At 45.7% G+C, this 20,696-nt stretch overlaps 3 protein-coding genes across 3 annotated transcripts in view; 1 reads left to right on the top strand and 2 right to left on the bottom strand.

Moving 5' to 3' along the window:
* Nucleotides 1–3,095, bottom strand: part of LOC121184122 (ral guanine nucleotide dissociation stimulator-like) — a 31,576-nt gene extending 28,481 nt beyond the window's left edge. The window contains exon 1 of the mRNA XM_041041557.1: nt 2,719–3,095. Within this exon, the coding sequence (XP_040897491.1) occupies nt 2,719–2,814 (96 nt within the window). The 5' untranslated portion in view covers nt 2,815–3,095. The remainder of the gene's footprint in view (nt 1–2,718) is intronic.
* Nucleotides 3,096–9,204: 6,109 nt separating this feature from the next.
* On the top strand, nt 9,205–13,448 carry ptgesl (prostaglandin E synthase 2-like). The gene is made up of 8 exons (XM_041041927.1): nt 9,205–9,342; nt 9,876–10,229; nt 10,457–10,645; nt 10,843–10,898; nt 11,080–11,232; nt 11,465–11,665; nt 11,781–11,898; nt 12,180–13,448. Exons 1-8 carry the CDS (start codon nt 9,205–9,207, stop codon nt 12,306–12,308), a joined length of 1,338 nt encoding a protein of 445 aa, XP_040897861.1. The 3' UTR covers nt 12,309–13,448.
* Nucleotides 13,449–13,814: 366 nt separating this feature from the next.
* Nucleotides 13,815–20,048, bottom strand: gle1 (GLE1 RNA export mediator). The gene is made up of 15 exons (XM_041042579.1): nt 19,876–20,048; nt 19,257–19,499; nt 18,867–19,025; nt 18,607–18,755; nt 18,444–18,504; nt 17,972–18,229; nt 17,488–17,710; nt 17,131–17,243; nt 16,780–16,992; nt 16,424–16,614; nt 16,181–16,310; nt 15,700–15,804; nt 15,377–15,459; nt 15,206–15,269; nt 13,815–14,965 (listed from the first exon to the last, which is right to left on the bottom strand). Exons 1-15 carry the CDS (start codon nt 19,972–19,974, stop codon nt 14,897–14,899), a joined length of 2,160 nt encoding a protein of 719 aa, XP_040898513.1. The 5' UTR covers nt 19,975–20,048; the 3' UTR covers nt 13,815–14,896.
* Nucleotides 20,049–20,696: the final 648 nt, after the last annotated feature.

A 20,696-nucleotide genomic window follows, 5' to 3' on the forward strand; every position in this document is an offset into this window, starting at 1 on the left:
TGTGATTTCACTGTGACGTATTCAGAGAACTGATCCGCTGCTGATATTTAAGTCCATTCTGTAAGTCTAACACCAAAAACCATTCACCCAGTAGCATCTTTTCGTTCCACCCTCAAAACCAAACTGAGATAACCCTGATGACTTATGGTTATTTTCTCACACACCACAGCTTCTCGCAGGCTGGTTGTTTCCCCTCAATGTAAAACAAATCCTAATGAGTGCGCCTCCTACGACTGTCTCTGACTTTATTTCAATCCCATCGCCCGGCGTGACCACGATACGACGACAGGCTGAGAGCAGGGAGAGAAAGTGAGCGTCTTCGTTTGACCCCAGAGAAGAATTTAGGCCACGTGAAACACAACCCAGTGCTGCAGGCGAGAGAGGCTGATACACAGGCTGAGTGTGTGTGAGAAAAGTAACAGCAGATCGTGCATCCAGCTCTGACACAGCAGAGTATCAAATCTATTTAAATATTATTGTTAGAGCACATTTCATACAATAATATAACCTCAGGTGCTCTGCAGATGGAGGAGTTCATTCTCAAAAATGACTTCGGGTCTGGTCTCAGGATTTTCTTGGCTCTGCAGCAGGTTCAAACTCAGCAGTAAATATGAAATGTTCAGTATTTGTACAGGTGGAGAGTTTCTTTGTGAAATCCACTACCGAGCAGAGCTGCGTTCACAAGCTCATTTCTGATGAAGGGTTTCATTTCCACAGTCGATGTGAGTGCACCTGAAGGCATCATTCTGGCCAACTTCAGTCTGTGTCATTCACCAAAGTCCACACAGCCATTTGAAAGGAGGACAGGCATAACACAGACATACAGTATAACAGACTTCATGGTCAAAAGTATGTGGACAACCAAACATTAAAAACCTGTATGTGTTAAACATGTCATTCCAAAACTGTGAGCCTGGCTGTGCTGCTAAAATCAGCCTCCGCTCTTCTGGTTTCTGTCTCTCCCCGATGCTGGAAATGGCTGCAGGGATTTGTCCAACACTGATGCTGGATGATAAGGTCTGGCTCACAGTCCACGCTCCACTTCACCCGAAGGTGGTGGACGGGTCTGACGTCAGGGCTCTCTGCGGGCCAGTCAGCTACCTCAGCACCAAACTGGGAAACCATTTCTTTCTGGAGCTGGTTTTGTGCACGGGGGAACTGTCATGACGGAACCAGAAAGGGACGAACATGAACTATCGACGAGTTGGAAACACAATATTGTCCAAAATGTTACTGTTTTCTTTAAAATGAGGATTTACCTTCGCTGTCACGTTTTGGCCCCAGACAGAAAGTGAACAGCACTGAGTGAACATGGATGTCCACATACTTTTGGCCACATAGTGTGTTTTTGGTTGAGGTGCCGTATTTATGGGAACTTTATCACTGAATAAAGAGTAAAGAGTGTGTCTGTCGTTCAGTGCAGACGCCACAGACCCACACCTGCATGTCTGAACACGGGGCTCCATTACAGTCAGGTTTAATATCAGGCTGTGCCCAATAAAAATAAAGGGCTCCCTGATCAACAGCAACAATAATCAAATGTTCACCCACAACAGCAGAGGATCTGTCTGCGGCTCCGCATTGTTTTCAATCTCAGGATTCGTTAACAAGCTGACACAGAAACACATTCATTAGGCACCGTGGGATTATTACAGACACGACCAAACACGCCAAAATATCAAAGGGCACAGCCTCCTCTGCAGGGAGACGGTTGCCTGGGTGCGCTGGGTTTGGTGGCAGCGGCAGCTCGGCGCAAAAATATACCCATCTGAACCAGGGCTGTCTTTGTAGCACGCATGTTCTGAGCTGTGGCAGTTTAAAACAATGACACCGACAAAAATCTGTGTCCCATGTGAACAGACAGTGTTATTCAGGTGAAGCGGTGAGCGGCCTCATACCGTGTCGACGTGAGGTGACACGCTTTGAGAAGCAAATCCCAGGAAACACAATCAGCAGAAGGCAAACCCAGAGTCAGGATGATGATGAACCACAGAAAAGGAAAACAGCAAAGAAAATTCCAGTCAGAGTTTCAACTGCAGACCTGACAGATCTCCACAAGTGCTACCACTGAGTCATGTGACTTTTGTTTACAAACTCTAATTGGCTGGTAAATTGATCCGTGGTGTGAAACAAAACAAACCGAGGACTAAAATGCAGCAAACTCAACTTCTCTCCTCTGGATCGGAGTAAAAAGAAAAAGCTGTGATCGTCCTTCACGTCCACAACGACCGGTTTACACTGTAAACCACACAAATAATAAACCACACACACACAAACACATCACCGACTCACATTCACACACTCACACAGCATTCATGCACAACTGTACGCACAAAGAGACACATGTACACAGTCGCTGGCCTGCACATATTATACACACACACACAAAGATGTGAAACACACACACTCAATAAACACACACTCTGCAGTATGTAATATGAACACACAGAAACACCTACACTCAAACACATTCTCACACACGTGCAATTACAATTTAATGTATGCTTACAGACACAAGCACACACACTCCTACACACACACTGTTCACACACATAAACATATAATGTAGCACATGCACACATAAGCCTGTTTGAATGCACTCGTGTTGTCACACATATACACACTGCGTGAATAATGCACACACACACACACACACACACCCACGCACACGCACACTGCCAGCTGTATGCGGTGTGGCGGCGTGGAGTCAGAGCTCACCAGGTCTTCCAGGATGGTGACGGGGAAATCAAACATGCACATCTTGACGGGCTGGGCGAGGGCTCTGTGCAGGCTGAACAGGGACTTGGCTTCCATGCTGCACACTGAACGCACCGCGCAGCCGCCGCTCAACAGCTCACAGCAAACATATACCAATCAGAAAATAAATAAAAACAAAAACCAAAAAAAGAAGGAACTCCCCGAGCTTGCTGCTCGCTCTGCCTCTCACTGGAGACTGAGAGAAATCCGTCTCAGAGAAAAAAAAAGGAACCTCTCTGCCTCATTTCTCCTCCTCTTCTTCCCGGCCACCAACAACCCTGCACTCCCCTCGCTTCCTTCCCTCCCTCTTCCTCTTCTCGTCTTTCCTCCCCTCCTCCCTCACCGCGGAACGTCTTGACTGTCAGCAGCTGCTCTCTTGTCTTTCTGTCTTCTGAAGGTATTGCCCAACAGCTCAGGAACACCCAGCTATTATGCCACAACTGCAGTGTGTTTGCTCTCTCTCGCCTCTGTAGCGTTCAGGCTCTGGTGCTCCGACTTGCCACGGAACCGCATGCGTCTGCCACAAAAAATGAAAAAAACCTTTCCAAATGAAATGCAGCAGGTACACAGAGGGGTTCTGAGTCGCCGTCTGACTCTCTTCTGCTTCATTATGCTGCAGCGATTTAATCAAGAGAGAAGGAGCAGCTCTGTAGTGCCAGACTGTCTGTGTGAGCCCATTAAAGATGAAGCAGGGTGACTGCTTGTGAGGCTGATGTATGAATCAGCCTCCCCTCTCATTAATGCCGCTGGTAAATGTGAAACCAGACGTTCTGGCAGGTTACCAGCCCCTCATCTGAAAATTGTTTTCTTTTGTGAATATCTGCTGGGACGACAAAGGTGTCCTCCGGCCGCCGCGGTGCCGACTCCTGCCTTTCTTCTGACCGTTATTAAATCTTTGATGGTGCTGGTGTGGTCGCTCTGCGCTCAGTGACGGTGCTGTGGTGTTTCCTGCGCTGCAACCGTCACACTCAGAGACCACCCGTCAATCAGACCCTGTCGGTGGCTCTGTGATGTTTTTCAGTTGGTTTTTGACGATGACATTTTGAGCTCTGTAGGGCAGCACCGCTCCTTCGCCTGATAAGCTGCTCTGTTGTTAAACTTCCTCTTATAGGATGTAAAGGTAAATTAAATGACAGCAGTATAAATGCATCACTTCCTGCCATCAGGTGTTTACAGCAGCGTACGTTTGAACCTTCGGGATGACTCACTGAGCAGCCGCTGAATATGAAAATGTCACAGATCATCGCTGTAAATGTGCAGAAGTCACACGTCTAGGTGACAGTGATGTTAGTGTGAATCTGTCTGATCGTCTGTGTGACGCCAGCTTCATCATCCAGGTGCATGGCACTGGATCGATTAACGGTCGTAAGTATGAGCTTGACATACAAACTACTGCCACACAGAAACTACCACCAACACAGTGACCCGGGGCTGCGGCTGCTTTAGAAGAGAAACGTTCACAGAACATTTGCCTTCACAATAAACTGAACACTCTCCGTCTGTATGAATGTGTTTTCTGCTGTGTGTAGGTGAGGGACTCCCCGCTGCAGCAGGACCGACTCTCAGCCCATCACAAACATCTCTGCCTCCTGCAAACTCTCAAAAACATTTCTACTCAGCCTCGTATGTAGGTCACACGGCTTTTAACCCGTGTGGCTGAAACGGTGATAGAAAGGAAGTAAGTTTGCTTTGACCTGGAAAAAAAAAACCTCCTCAGAGATGTGAAGACATGTCTATATTTTGGTTTTTAAAGCCTCTGTGGTTTTTTTTTTATCTCACTTATCACACAAAACTCAACTCAGCTCATTTCAGAGGAAACATCCCTCCTTTGTAATTATTAACTGTGTCTTTAATACACGGCAAAATGAAACACAATGGTCCTGCTCAATAAACAAAGAGCATGCTGCTCAGTCGTTCCTTGTTTAAAAAGCTTTTCTTTCTTTCAATCAGCTAATATTTGCATATTTACAAGACAGTCAGTCTAAATATTTTAAGTGTATGCTGGCTCCAAGTCCAAGTCTGTAGTCTCAGGGAATTTAAACAGGGAACAAAGGCAGAATTCAGTCCCGATTCAGATGCAAATGACGCTCGACGCTGCGATTTTAAAGTACAGCGGCCAGCGAAGATGAAGTGCTGCTGCTTTTAAAAAACAGAGACAGTAGAAGAAGAAGAAGAGCGCAGCCGAAGGAAAAGAGCGAGAGGGTCTGAAACACCACTGGGAACTGCTTTCAGATGCAGAGGCCGTCCCACGTCTGAATACTGTAGGAGAGCGGTTGTCATGGAAACAGGGAGGCAAAGCCGGCTCTTCATAGGGCTACATAAGAACGACCCCCTCTTCCCCTCCTCCCCCTCCCTCCCTCTCCTCCCTCCCTCCCTCTTCTACAGATACCCAGCCAGGACAGGAAGCCAGACTGTAACCTGCAGGTCGGCTTCCTGTGGACTCAGACAAAGGCAGGACGGGTGGTGCAGGTACACAAGGAGTCGGTTCATCACAGACACATGACTGCAAACTGTAAACCTGTCATTACTGCTCTCACTATCACCCTGCCTGCTTAAAAGCTACTTGGAAGACCACGATGTGGTTTAAGCGACTGCAGGTCCAAAACATCTTACAACACAACAAGCGACAGGGGAAAAAGGTCCAGTCACCAAATCAACAGCACTACAGCTGCTCAGCTGCTCCTGCCTGTGCTCGGTTTTTAAACTCTATCAACAGCTTGGTATCAAGACCAAAACCAGTCTTTTCTGATATCTCACACTGAGGGATTAAAAAAAAAAAACTTCTTAATTATTAAATGTCAGAACTCGAGCAGCAGACTTCACAGAGCTCCCTGAACTGTCTGCTCAAAGTGACGCACTTCAGCCTGAACTAAAGAAGTACTGAAGTTTGGTATCCACAAAAACAAAACAAAGACAAAACAACATTTCTTCACTGTTGATACTCGTAGTGTTTTTGTTTCTGATGCTTGATGCACTGATGCAATATGTTAATGATCATTTTGATATCAGCCCCAGTGACAATAATTTATTTTAAGCCAATTATTCCCTGACACATATGAGCTGGCTGATGAATGTAATGCATCCCTGAGTTTTTCTTCATTTAGGAGAAATCATACAGGATCCAGATGAAACTTTCAGCTGATCTCAAACATAAAATTCACCTCTGATCACATGATGTGACAGGATAAAACAGACAGATGAAGACATTTCTTCAGTCGCTGAACAGAAACAACATCTCAAAAACTGGAAAAAAAAAAAAAGCCATTAACAGTCAGACTGAGCAGCAGCCAGACTTCATGCTTCTGGCCTGCAGAGTCTCTGGATGGAAAACTTGCATTCAGCATGAACACGCCTGCAAATGATTACAGTGTCTACGCACACAGATCTGATCCGGTCACTTGGAAATTACAAACGTGGACAGTCGGCCTTAAAGAGCAGATCTGAAAAACAAATTAGAGCCGTTCGCTGACTGAACAAAGCTGAGCTGAGGAGAAAGAAAAAAAAAGCAGAGCAAAACACTCAGCAACAAGTCGACATGTTACACCTCCCCTGCACTCTCCAACACTGCTCGCACACTTCTCCACAGAGCAAAAAGGCCTGTGCTGACTTCGGTTTTCAAGGACAGGCCGTTCCTCCGTACACAGAGCTAATGCTTCTGGAAAAAGCGAAAGAAAAAAAACCCCCGGGACTAAAAAACTGGAGAAAAAAAATGTCTGATTCTTGTCACATTCCATCAGACAAAGAAGTCAGATATGCTTGGAGTGAAGTCAAGCTTCAAGAACAGAGTGGTTTCTGGAGCGTTGTGCAGAAAATGGAGCACGGAGGCAGCAACAGAAAAGCTTACAGCTTTATCTAAAAGTCCTACAATAGAGAGAAAAAGGCAAATAAATGTTTCAATAGAGGATAAACATCAATAATACCAGCGAGAGGAAACAGGATTTATGTGGAGGAGGGGACAAGAAGAATAAGGAACGGTTGTTTACAGTGAAATCCAGGCAGTGTGTGTGTGTGTGTGTGTGTGTGTGTGTGTTGTGTGTGTTAAACTGAGGCAGTGGGAAGCCTTAACATCCCGAGGCAGCAGCTCTCATCCTGCTCGCCTCACAGAGAGAGCTCAGCGGTGACCTTTGACACTGATTCATCGTGTTTACTTGATCAGAGTTCACCAGGTCGAACTCCTTCAGACATGTTTAACTTCACACAGAAGGAAATTCAAATCAAAGTATGAATGATATTAATGAAAACCTGCAATTATTTGGTATTTTCCCTGAATAAATAAGGTTTTCATCTGTTTTCTATAACCACTTATTCTGTTCATATTCTTTAGGCAAAATACACACAAACACACTGACACCACTGAACACACTCCACAAAGAAACAATTAATCAATATTAAACAATTAATGTAAATTGATCAACTTCCAGCTGAGTGACTAATGGGTTAATTGACTAAGCGTTTCCACAGAAACGACACCAACCAAGAATCATCCTCTTGAATCTCACCACACTCGTTCTGTCCACCAGCGTCTCCTCTGCAGAGACACTCCACATCTCTAAAGCTGTGATGTATTATTGATGTGTCAGCCTTTGTTTATGGTCAATGATGCTGCTGTGGGAGTAAACAAGAGGAAGTGATTCCCCTCGACGCCCCCGACCCACGACCCCCTTCACAGTCCTTGGACAGAGGAGGTTATGAGCTCCTCTGTCCTGGATGGTTCCTGGTCTGCAGCTGAGAGTAAAACTGAGGCTAATGGGTCTCAGTGCAAACACCAGTAGGTTTGTTTTTGGCAAACGAAACCATATTTTCCTTTATCTCTTTACTTAGTGTTATAAATACTGTAAAATACACACAAATGCTCTTTACAAGATCCCAGAGTGTTGCCTCTTATTTCCTTATTCTGACTGAACAACTGTTAAAAGTTTAGAATGACATCAAACACAGAAAAGCTGTAAATACACAGCAATTATCTTGTGTGGTAACGCACTTTAAATGAACTTTGACTTGACTGACTTTCCACCTCTGGCACTTTCCACTTTTCTCGGACAAAGCTGGACATTTTTTTTGTACAGCAGCAGGAGGGTGAGAGAGGTTGTCTTTAAGACACAGAGACAGAGAGACAGAGAGAGAGAGCTGGGAGTGAGGCTATAAAGCTTCTAATGAGGGTGAAATATGTGTAGCAGGGTAATTTAAAGAAAGGTATCGATCACCTGCTGAAGAATTACTGCACAGATTCACCAGACACGAGCTGCTGCAGCCTTCACGACAATTTTTATCACAATGATCCACAATCACAAATCATTTACAGAGAAATTCATTAAATATCTGAGAACCAGCAAGTGTTTGGTTTTTTACTTGATAAATAAATAAATCAAATTGTTGATCACTTTTGTTCTCTAGTAATTATTTGATTAATGAAATTAAACAAATGCACAAATTATTCCAGCAGCTTTTCTCTGAACTGTTTCCTGACATATTTTAGAAAATATTTTTTTGTGTGTAGCAGCTGGTGGTACAGTGGGAGAGAGAGGCTGACTTATTAAGGCAGGGCAGATACACAGAGAGGTGGGGGGGGGAGGAAGGTTATGAGGGTGAATATGTGCAGCAGGGTCATCACCACAAAGGTACTGATCACCTGCAGAATTCAGGCACAAATGCACCTTGAACCGTGTCGGTTTTATCAGATCCGAGCTGCGGAAGAGTCGCTGTAATAATCAGCGCCTCATTAGAGATATGCAAATGAGCCCAGGTGTACATTTAAATATGACTTCGTGCTCTCTGCTAATTTCTTACCTGTTTTTCCAGCATGATCATTCTCTCAGTATCATGACCTTCATGGAGTGTGTATCCATGCGAGTTCAGGTTCACCGTTAGACACACCGCTCCGCTGCCAGCATCCTGTTCTTCACGGATGAGCGAGGAAAAAAAAAATGTAACGGGGAAAAGGATAACGGTTACCGATGCTCACGGCTAGCTAGCGTTAACGGTGGGAGGCTAGTACACAGCTGCGGTGCTTTATCCTTGAGAGAAATGTCCTCGCTGACTCCAGCATGTCTCGACATTAATATAAAAAGGCATTAAGGGGTGTTTTTTAATTCATGAAGGAAAACACCACATCGGCCAGTGAACGGGAAAGTGGAGGAGGGGGGAGCGGGGGTGGGGGACAACCAACGGCGAGCCGAGGGCTAGCTAACGTTAGCGTGCTAGCGTTAGCCAGCTAAACCCAGCGATTATCAAAATTTTATTTGTCCCCTCCTGCCTTCATCCATCGCCGCTCCTCTCCCTTCCAGTCACGCTCGAAGAAATGCAGCGGAAAGGTGTCCTCTAGCATCGGCTCTCCGGACCGAATCCTCCCTCCACATACTCGACGACGACATCCCAGTGAGGAGCAGTCAGTCCGGGGGGGTGAGATGTGGTGATTTGACCACTATAACACTGATGCTGAAATGGATGATGCTGCTGCTGCTGCTGCTGGCCGAGGGGAAACTCCGCTTCCACCAAGGCAAGACGCTGCCGCTGCCTCCGCTGCCGCTGCTGCGGTCGGAGAAATCAGAGTGTGTCAGAAAAACGACGCTCCTGAACGCACCACACGTAGCACGGCACAGAGGCACGGACGCTCCCCGACACATGCCCGTTCAGCTGTGTTCCTACAGAGATAAATCACACGTTATTATTTCAAAATGCCATCACTTCAAAAGATAAGCACGCAGGTCTTACACTCTGTGGACGTGAGTGTTTGAATCGGCATATTTAAAAAAAAGATGTTAACATGACGTTTTGTTCCCACAAAACCATTGTTCTACTACAGTGAATACATCAGCAAGGTGAATACACGTTTGTTTGTGTGTGTCTGTATTTACAGCATTGGATTGACAGGAACAAATATCTGAAAATTTTCCTGTTACACGTGAATAAAATCAAATGTTTATACAGCTTTGGTTTCTGTAAATGGAATTCACATTGAGTACACATGTATAACAGGCCCGTTCAGTGATCCATACATGGCTATAAATCTAAATATCCATAGGTTCCATCATGCAACAGTTCCCTGTCATGGCCCCCTCCCCAGATGTTGCCTTTGTACGCCACTGGGGGCGGTACACACCCTGACAGACTGACTTCAGGGCAAAACAAGCCCTTTTATCGCCACGCTCGCGGTGCATTGTGGGGCTTTATGTAAACCCAACATGGCAGCTGCCTGGGCCAGAACACTAGGTAAGGTCGGCTGGTCTCTCCTGGAGACTCCAGCAGTCCGCCGGCCCGGTACCGTCTCCTACCTGGTGGGGAATGTGAGCGCACATGCGTCCAGGAGGGCTTACGGAACCGGCGGCACGGGGGTCCGGTCCAAACTGCTGTTCTCTCTGCGGGGAGGTGGAGGCAGGGTCCTGGGCTGCGCCTTCCTGCTCGGTGGAGGTCTGGGTCTGTATCAGACTGTGAAGCTCTCTGTCCAGCAGCACCTGGCCGAGGAGGAGACCAAGGTGAGTCCGTTCAGTTTACCTGCACGTCAGCCAGGTGAGCTGCGTCCCACCGATCTCTCGTGTCAGTTTCCCCATTGACAGCAGTTACCTCACCTGACGTGCACAGAATGACTCACCTGTGCGTGTTGTCCAACAGCTCAGTGAGCTGATCTTTGCTGCTGTGACTCTTTACCAAAGAAAATCCCTTGTCCACATGAAATAAAGTCTGATTCTGAGTCTTGCTCCAGGTTCCAGGTGGAGGTCTGAAGTTGACTCTGTACCAGTACAAGACCTGCCCGTTCTGCAGCAAGGTGCGAGCCTTTCTGGACTACCACGGGCTGCCCTACGAGATCACGGAGGTGAACCCGGTGATGAGGCAGGAGATCAAGTGGTCGGCCTACAGAAAAGTGCCCATCCTGGTGGTGGACGACCAAGTGGTAAGACAGTCCGAGCTCAAGACGCCTCCCTCACCTGGGTCTCTTCAGCTCAGGTGCAGGTTACAGAGAAGAAGAAGAAGAAACAGAGCTGCAACAAGTCGATAAAGAAAATCATCAGTAGATTCACTGATTCCTCAAAAACCACTGCTGACATGTTAGATTCTCATCCACTTTGTTTTTTTTCTCTTTTGTTTCAGCAACTGAACGACTCATCTGTCATCATCAGCTCCCTCAAGACTTATTTAATCAGCAAGTGAGTGAAAGCTTCATTCAAATGTTGTTTGAGCCTTAATGTTTAAATGAAATGAATGAGCAGAGAACACGAAACATGCTCCAGCATCATACGACATGTTGAACAGGTTGTCACGGTGATGTGAGCGTAAAAGGCTGAGTCGCCAAAACTGAACCTTTAAATGTGAACTTTTGTCATCCAGGGAGAAAAAAGTGTCTGAGATCATTCGCTGCTACCCGGAGATGAAGTCTGTGAACGACAGTGGGAAGGAGGTGACGGAGTACAACAACAAGTACTGGCTGATGCTGAGCGAAGCCGACACCGCTCTGGTTTACCCCGAGAAGGGGATGCAGAAGTGAGTCCACACGCGACGGGACATCCTCAGTCCCTCCAGGGTCGTTTTGAAGAGACGGCAGCGTAATTCACAGCGTCTCAGCTTTCAGATGTGCACAAATAACACAAATAGACAAAAAAAAACAGCAAAGGAGGAATGAAATCAGCTTCAGTTCAAATCTATAAGCTAACTAGTTTGTGAAAGACCAGAAACTGCAGTGCAGACTCTAAACCTTTTCCATTCCTGTTTCCAGAGAGGAGATGAAGTGGCGTAAGTGGGCTGATGATTGGCTTGTCCACCTCATATCTCCCAATGTGTACCGAACCACCGGCGAGGCCCTGGCCTCCTTCGATTACATCGTACGCGAGGGCAAGTTTGGCACTTTTGAAGGTTTCTTTGCCAAATACGTGGGCGCTGCGGCCATGTTCCTCATCTCCAAAAGGCTGAAAAGTCGGTGAGTGAAACGTGAAGAAATGTCTCAGTGCACGTGTCTCCCTCGTGTCGTGGAGACGTCTCTGACAGCTGCTCATCGGGTTACAATTCGATTTTCTCCTTTTTGATCCAACAAGACACAACCTGCAGGACGACGTCAGGCAGGATCTCTACAAGGCCGTCAACGACTGGGTGGCAGCCATCGGCAAGAAGAGGAAGTTCATGGGTGGTGATGATCCTAACCTGGCGGACCTGGTGAGGGAGCACACCTGTGTACTTCTGCAGGTTTTTACCTGTGGTGTCACTCATCACCTGACTGAACTCACTGTAGAACCCAGCATCTGACAGACCAGGCCCCACCCCCCCAAAAAACAAAATCCACTTTACCTGTAAAACTCACTTGTCAGTCTCAGCTGCTTTTTGTATGTAAAAGCTAAAATGAAATGGTGACATGTATGTTAATATGTCACATGCACGTGCTAAATAATGGTGTGACAGCTGATGTTTCCCTTCCCCTCCTCTCCCTCCGTCTGCAGGCGGTGTTTGGCGTCCTCAGAGTGATGGAGGGCCTGCAGGCGTTTGACGACATGATGGAGAACACCAAAGTCAAACACTGGTACAGGCGCATGGAGAGCGCGACCCTCAACCACGAGGGTCGCAAATGAGGCCGAGACCGGAGCCGGGCTGAGCCGCGCGAGCGACGGAGGCCACAGAAACACCGAGCGCTTCCGGCCTCAGACAGACTGAACGGAAACCCTGCAGGAAGCAAAGCATCGGGAAGCAACGAGTCCTGCTTCAGCTGTGGACATTTCAAACGGTTTGACAGCGGTCGCTGCCGCCATGATTGATTTCCTGCTCGACACGTGAATTTAAACCGGTTCATTTGTTAGAACGAATTAATTTTCACACACATGAAAACGTTTAATTTTACCTTTTAATGTCCAGGCTGCTTTGTGGTGGGGCCATAGTTTAAGAACGTCTGTGACTCTTACTGACCTCTAGTGGCGAATAGTTAGAACTGCAGCAACATCAATAAAAGGTTCTGTATCTGTTCTGCAAATTTAAGGCCCTTAGCCAGTGATTTTACATTTTACATTTCCAGGCCTTGATTAGTGTCTGGAAAAGTCCTGAGAAGAAAAAAAAATCAGTTTGTATTATTGCTTATTAACCATCTTAAAAAAAAAGCAACATATTTCAGTGGTTCTCAGCCAAAGAGTTTGAGCTTCAACACACGGAACAAAACTGGATCTCTCCACCGTACAAATCAGTTTCCACTTCTTCAGGTTTTTCCTCTGAATTCTGCTCTTTCCCTTCATAAATATTAACGTTTTAGTTCCAAAATATATTGGAGCCCAGTCTGAGGAGAAGTTTAAATAGGAACCAGGTTTAAACTGTTTTCTTTCAGAATCTCATGTTCACTTCAGGGCCCCTGTTGATTCTTCAGAGCTTTCACATCACAGCAGTTTTGTCTGGAAAAACTGATTATTTTTTATTTTCTTCTGAGCTCAGCAGTTTTGCTGTCGAGGAGATCAGGTTGTCTCAGTATTTATTTCAGATGATTTTTTTCGTCGGTGTAACTAATGCAGGATCAGTCTGGCAGTGAGGAATCAGGAAGCTCATCGACTGGTGTTTTTTTCTCTTTTGGGGTAAAATAAAATAAAACCGGAGAAGATCTGGTGAGCTGCCAGTTTGAATGTACTTAATATGCAAACTGTCAACTGCAAATTAATTTCTGACTTAACTGTATTCAAATCCTCCTAAATGTGTATAGTTGTAAAAAGGTAAAATAAAAAAGGAAACCTGGGGTTGTGTTTTACTTTCACTGTAACACAGCGATGCTGGATAAAGATCATCAGGGTTTAACAGCAACACAGGATTAATATTGTAGTTTTATAAATACAGAACAACTTTTCTGCCTAAAACTGTGGTTTGTAATGACACACGTGCAGGATTCCACCGGGAAAAGAAGGAAAAATGAACTTTAAAATGAAGTGAACACCTCACCGATCAAATCCTCACCGATCGTTCCATTTTTACTCTTTCAAACAAATTAGATTGAACTAAAGACTAATCACTGAATCAGAAGCTTGAGCCAGCGACTGTTTTCATTGGATGAATCAACTGATCACTTATTCTATCAATTTATTTTTTCTCCTTCTGAAAAAAGAGACAGTTTTACTGTTTATGAAGCCAAAAAAAAGCTGTGACAAAAAACTTTCCAGTGAACTGTTGGTGTGGTTTTATTTCAGACATTTGGTTTGTGGATGGAGACATTTTTGCACAAATCCTGATGATTCCAATAATTCTGCCACCTGTTTATTCTACATTATGTTCAGAACAAAGCTCTGAAAAATAAAAGCTGGAAAAAGATCACAATGAATTTCACTTTAAAGCAAAGAGTCACCTTCAGATTTCTGCTTCACTTTGAGAAAAATGCAGAAACTAAAGACCGAAGAACTTTCACAGTCTTGTGATTTCACTCTCTGTGTCTCTAATTTTCAGGTAACTTCATTCACACTTATTAAACGACAGCTCAAAGCTTAAATCTTGGATCCACATGGTGGAGTCATTATTAAAAAATAAAATAAATAGCTAAACATTCAATTCATTGGACACAGTTCTGATGTGAGCAGCGACTGTCGAGTGTTAGTACAGATCCTGTAGTGACCAAATTTCATGAGCGCGACAAAAAAGCTTTTCCCCACAGAAACGACAACAAAGCAACAGTAGAACTGATGAACAGCTGCGAACGACGCGAACCTGAACTCTGAAGAACTCATTCATCTGATTCAGATTCAGGCACTTCACACTAATGTAGAGGGGGGTTCACGTCTCAACACGCAGCAGCTCATCTGAACAGACGTTGGGAGGACGGATGTGTTGGCGAGACGATGTCGTGCTTCCTATAGATAAATATCTAATAAACCTTTTGCAAAGCTGTTGATAAATATCTCAGAATCTAAAAGTGTCGCTGAGCGTGGCCTCTGGTGAGTCACCGTCCATCAGCTGCCTCCTGCTCAGCTCTTTGAGACGTTCAGTAAATGAAACCAGAGCAGGAAGCGGACAGAGGCTGTGCTACTCCTCCGTTTAACAGATGTGACGACCCTCTGCCCAGCAGCTGCGACTTTTCCCTGCTCAGGTTACCTGCAGAGAGAGTCTCCTTCCAGCCACAGAGGTTTCTCAGCAGCAGACCACATCCCTCTCTCGCTTTATCCAGCAGCAGCAGCATCCAACGTGTCTCCTCCTCCCCCACTCACGACCTCCAGAACATGGAGGTCAGCTGACCTTTGGGCGGACTGATCTGTCGGTTCTGCAGTGACGTCTGTGTGTCAGAGACAAAGTTCAGTTCACTTTCTCAGTCAACAGGAAAAAAAATATAAAAGTGGATTGAAAGTTTGGACATTTTATCCACCAAACGACTAATGGAAACCCTGTCCACCAAAATCAACCATGAATCGATGGTGAAAATAAGCGCTCGTTTCCGTCCTACTCTCCACGTGTAGGTTGAGAATTAAGTTCTGAAATAGAAAGGAAATGTTAACATGAGCAGTGAGCGTCTTACCTCTAGAAACTGTTTGAGTCTGATGACCGAGCCCATCTGTCCACTGCTGGTCACTGCTTCAATCCTGGAGACAGCAAAGAGTGACAGTGACACATGTGAGAGGACGGAGTCCAACTTAACCTCTGCGACAGGAACATGCTCGAAACCTAAAGCGAGTGTGCGAGTGTGTACCTGGGGAAATATTCCTCTTTAAGGAGCAGGATGAGTTTCCAGAACTGGGCCTGATACTGCTTCATTAAAGCATTACCACAAACCTGAGAGAGACACACAGACAAAAACATCAGCACCGGAGCTGAGCCACAGTCACACCCACAGCTGCTTCCACTGAGCAGCTCACACGCCCATACGCATGTCTGAATAACTTTACACGCTGTTATTTAGAAAAATGCAAACTTTAAAATGTAATGAAGTGAAGACATTAATAAAAAAATACAATCAAATAAAAATAAACAAGACCAAACATGAAACACATGTTAAAAAGATGCAGGACTCGCCTCCAGGAAGTCAAACAGCAGCGTCGCCGTGATGTCGGCCAGAGGCTCCATGTTGAGCATCTGAGCCAGCCAGCGCCAGCCGTGGTTCAGACCGTGAGGAACAGGCTGAGACACGACACACAACACGCGTGTTATAATTCAACAACAGAGAATCACGTTTTTTTTCTTTTTCTTTTTTTTTTACAGTCAGGCATTAAAACTTGAAACCTTTGCTTCTCTAAGTTTCTAAGTTTCTTTGTGATTTAAACACAAGAATCAGAAAAAGATGAAACTGAAAAATTCAGGTTTTAAATAAGATAAATGTGAATCCACTGTTTTCACCCCGTTTAAAAACTTTTAATGTTTCCAGATCTGGTCCATCCGAGATGAACTGATCTGTGTTTCAGGATTTGAGCTGGTGGTTCGGTTCCTATCACTGATATCAGGGATCTTTTCATTCTGAATGATCAGGGACCTCAACAGGAAGTGAGACAGTCCTTACCCCCTGCTTGGAGCTGTAGGGCCACCGTAGCTGGATCACGGCAGCGTACAGACGGATCATCCCAGACATCCTCTTCAGGAAGCTGTCCTGACCTTCCACCCCAGAGTCATCCACACGGTAACCAAGAATCCTGATGAGGTGAAGACGAAACACCTGACGCACATCTGTATCTGTATGACTTTTCCACTTTGTGTTTGTGAAACATAATTACTGAGGATGCTGTGACACTTCTGAGCCACTCACCTCTGATATTCCTCCACAGGTGTGCCGTCCTTCATCGGAGGGTAGTGTGGGACTGCGTACGGACACTTCTTGTGCAGGTGGGCGAGGATGAGGTCTCCCACCTGAGGGTGCAGCTCCCAGACCCCAGAGGCCACCACGGCGATGGGGAAGGCTGCTTCGTGGTGAGACGCCACCTCCTCCTCTCCTTGTTTCTGTGCAGGGGAGTTCAGCTTTTATTTTGTTTGTTGTGTGCGTGCGGGTTTTGTTTGTTTGTACACATTGTACAACACACACAAGGAATATGAGCAGGAGGAGAGAGAACATAACAACAAGACTAATGATAATTAATGCAGCAACACAGCACCAAACAAACTCACCACAAACTTCTCAGCCAGTTTGTAGCTGACGAAGTCCAGGCCCTGTGGATGCTGGGAGGTGGAGACCGACTTCCCCCCCGACACCACGGCCCGTCCCGACAGCAGCTTGTCGATCTTGTCAAAGATCTCTCGGAGCTGCGATCCGGAGTTGCTGGAGATCTGACTGACGGGGATGGTGGCGGCTTTCTGGAGCTCCAGCTTCAGTTTCTTTGTCTTTGACGTAGAGAGAGGAGAAAAGAAAACACCCGTACAGAGTTCTGCTCACAGGAACATACAGGAAATGTTATGTTTCTGAGAATGTTGATGAGAAGATGTTAGGTTTCCATTATCAGTCTACAGCTGTAAACCCACCTGGGCGTCTTTGGGGGAGTTGAGCTGTTCGAAGGCCTGAGCACACCGAGCGGCTGAATCCTGCAGCTCCTTGTACCATTTCAAAGTGCTGTCTTCAGCGCTGTTCTGCAGCCCTGTTGGAAGATGTTCGGTGTGTAATGTTATATAATAACATGAATAATGATATTGTAATGATTCTGGGTATTTCTGGGCAGCCATTCAGTTTTACACATTCACCTACAAAGCAAAGTTGTCAGCAGCTTCCTTGAAGAGGACGTACAGTGTTTGTCTAAATACATTTCTGATACCACCTGATGCTGTGGCTTTGATTTCTTAAACTGATTCCATTTCCTCCTGCTCCCTTACAGTAACACACACCTTTCCTCTGCGCCTTCTCTTTGGCTGACTGTGCCGCCTTCTTCTGCGCCTCCTGCTGCACCTGCAGCTCTGCCTGTTTCCTGCGAGCCTCTTCCTCCTCCTGCTCCTTCTTCTTCTTCTCTTGAACCTTGACAACCTCCTCCTGCATCTGCTGGATCAGCGCTCTCATCTCGTGGAGGGCTCTCTCAGCCACAGTCATGTCCTCCACGCTGGGAAACTCTCCCTAGAAAGACACAGCAGAAAAGGTTACACAGACTCCGATGAGGAGGTTGATCCACAACAGAGAAGTCTGGATTCATCCTGAACTGGGAAACCTGAGAGCAGCAGAACAGAAAAACACAACATGGAAAACAGATGATACAGAGACACACATGAAATATTTTCCCCTTCCGTGTCTTTTATGTTATAAAAAACACATTTCTTATATTTCTTCCCCTGTCTGCGTAGGAAGGAGCCATGATCCCAACTTGGATTTATAACTAACCTCTGCCGTCTTTCGCACCACCTCCGACACCTGCGAGCACAGCTGGTTGCCGCGGGTGCTGTAGGAGCTGAGGCTGGCCGGTGGGAGATCGGTTTTGGTCTGAGTGGACGGCTCCAGCAGCTGGTTGAGCTGCAGGATCTCCTCCTGGATGGTGTTGAGGTTGCGTAGTCTCTCCCTGCCCTCCACCTGCCGCTGCCGCTCAAGCTCTGCCTCCCGCTGACGTTGCTGCTCCACCTCCCTCAGCCGCTGGTTCAGGATCTGACGCCAAGGACAATGAAGAAAAGGACAGTGGGATTATATGTACAAACCTGCATGGCTGCCAACAGATGTTTCTCCAAACCTGTTGAGTTCATGGGCTGAGTTTATCTTAAACAACTAAAAGCATTTTATAATTTCATTTTATTTTCATTTTATAAGTAAAATCACTCTTATTTCAGCCCGAGTCAAAGTCACTGTCACCTGACGCTCGTACCTTCATTCTGTGTCGCTGCTCTTCCTTCAGCTTCTCTTGACGCCCGATGCTCTCTTTAGTTCTACGGAGCAGACAGCGAAAAAAAACCAGACCACTGTGATCACGTGCAACGTTTCAGAAATGTGAAACACTGTGAGACTTCATTCATGCTGTTGGCTCTTACTCTCTGTCCATCATGTCCCTCATGCTCTGGTACTCCTGTCTCTGCTTCAGCTCCATTAATTCCTCGAAGCGTTTCAGCTGCTCCGACTCGGAGTTCGCCGCCGCCGCCACCAGCTTTTCCTGAATCTCCTGCCGCTGTCTGTGCTCCATCTGAGTGACAGATATCAGTCAGGTGAGAGTGCAGAGCTTCCTGTCTGCATATACAGATACAGATAAAAATTAACTTACAATAAAAGAACTTCAAAAATGAAAATGTCTGACCTTGGCCTTTTCTCGATGTTCCTCCTCAAACTTGATAATGCAGCCGGCCGTATCCATGGCTTTGGGCGACAGCAGGAAAATGGCAGGTGGTGACGCAGGACTGGAAACCTCACTGACACCTGCCTCTGGATCTTCATCCTTCGCCTCATCATTAACAGCCTGCGGCACATTAACACGGGGGGAAAGACAAGGTTAGAAATCCAGGACAGGCCAGTGAAACAAACAGAAGAAGAGTTCAAACAGAGTCACATAGAATAAAACAGTGCTCACCTTAAAAAAACAAAAAACAAAAAAGAACAGGTAAGACAAGATGAAATACGGTCAGTTTTACTTGAAATAAAACCCGTCTGTGCAACAGATGATGATTTCAGGTCTGGAGGAGAGACTTGCCTGCTCACGGTCGGCTTTTAAAGAAGGCGCTGCAGAAAGTGTGCTGTGCTTTGCGCTGATGTCAGGGACGGATCCTGTGGAGGAAATCGATGCTGGGATCTCCTCCGACAGGCCAGGGGTGGACTCTCCCGAGCTGGAACCCAGAAAGCAGGACCTCTGCAGGGGCGAGGAGTGGAGACGCTCCAGTATGACCCCAGACTGCGAGGACAAGCTGGTGGCCTCTCTGCAACCTGCCATAATATGCTGCAAGAACAAAGGCACGTTATAACTCCAGTGTACTTCATTCATGGAGTCTGTTTAACTGTCATGTCTTGGCTTCACACGATTATTTAAACGAATCTGTTTGAGACGTTTACAGGTGAAATCTGCAGCTGTGGTTTTACTTTCAATTCTATTGTTATACTCTATATACTGATACTACTCTATCTACTGTAACATGACAGTTTCCCTCACGGCATCAGCAAAGTAAATCAATAAAAAATAAATAAATAAATAAACTCTAAGGTAACTAAGTTGTCTGACTTCAGGCAGGCAGGGGCAGCTTAGCCTGGCTAACGTGAACTAGCCATTGGTCAGCTAACATTTGAGTTAGCCGGCTGTTAGCCGGCTGTTAGCTCACCTCGCCCCGCTCCGACCAGTACGGGTCGAACACGATTTTTCCCTTTGGTGAATTTTTTAAGGCTTCTATAGTTTCCCATCGTAGATGTTCAGCAGGCATCACGACCGACGAGAAAGCCAGAAACAGAAAATACTAACTATCGGTAACGTCAAGCTAAAATTTTTTGAACCGCCTGATGGGGGTTACATAAATTACAATCCGACCAGAAACCGCACACCTACTGCATGAAGGCTCTACGGTTCCGGCTCGGCCATAGAGCGTTTGTCTATGGTTTATGTTCTATATTTTGTTCGTGGTTTAGAAACTAATAAAAAGAGCACTACACACGATATAATCTTTACAATGTAATAACAAGATTTATTTTACTAATGAGAGTATATTTCTGTGTAGTTGTCTCAAATGGGAGAACCGGATAGTGTTGCAGTCCCGAGGTGGTCTGTCAAATCTCCTCTATTCGTTTAACTTATAAAAATACTCAACTCTCACTCCAGAACTTCAAAGCTGATTGCAGTGTGACATATGGACAAAAAAAAGCCATTCACTGATATGCATTACATGTAATTCTTTCACCTGGCCCACAGTGCTGTTACAACGCCAACTTAATTATAAATGAAACGAAATAATTTTGGTGCATGAAATTAATGCCGAGTTAAAAAACAGACCCAGGTAATTTGTAAATTATCGTAAATTTTGTTTTAGAAGGTTTTAATGTTTGGAAATGAGCAAGGATATCTTGAATTACTCAGTTCTCAAAGGGGTTTGGCATGAGTAAGATTACACGTCAGCACGGGAGTTGACTCCTATATAAAATACTTAATAGA

This window comes from Toxotes jaculatrix, chromosome 7, assembly GCF_017976425.1.
Source record: "Toxotes jaculatrix isolate fToxJac2 chromosome 7, fToxJac2.pri, whole genome shotgun sequence".
NCBI lineage: Eukaryota > Metazoa > Chordata > Actinopteri > Toxotidae > Toxotes > Toxotes jaculatrix.

Coding starts and splice junctions, on each gene's coding strand:
- gle1 (XM_041042579.1), bottom strand. CDS start 19,974: ATGCCTGCTGAACATCTACGATGGGAAACTATAGAAGCCTTAAAAAAT. Junction 19,500..19,875: donor ACTGGTCGGAGCGGGGCGAG/GTGAGCTAACAG, acceptor TTGTTCTTGCAG/CATATTATGGCAGGTTGCAG. Junction 15,270..15,376: donor AAAGAGGAATATTTCCCCAG/GTACACACTCGC, acceptor TGCTGTCTCCAG/GATTGAAGCAGTGACCAGCA.
- ptgesl (XM_041041927.1), top strand. CDS start 9,205: ATGCTGCTGCTGCTGCTGCTGGCCGAGGGGAAACTCCGCTTCCACCAA. Junction 11,666..11,780: donor TCCAAAAGGCTGAAAAGTCG/GTGAGTGAAACG, acceptor TGATCCAACAAG/ACACAACCTGCAGGACGACG. Junction 11,899..12,179: donor ATCCTAACCTGGCGGACCTG/GTGAGGGAGCAC, acceptor CTCCGTCTGCAG/GCGGTGTTTGGCGTCCTCAG.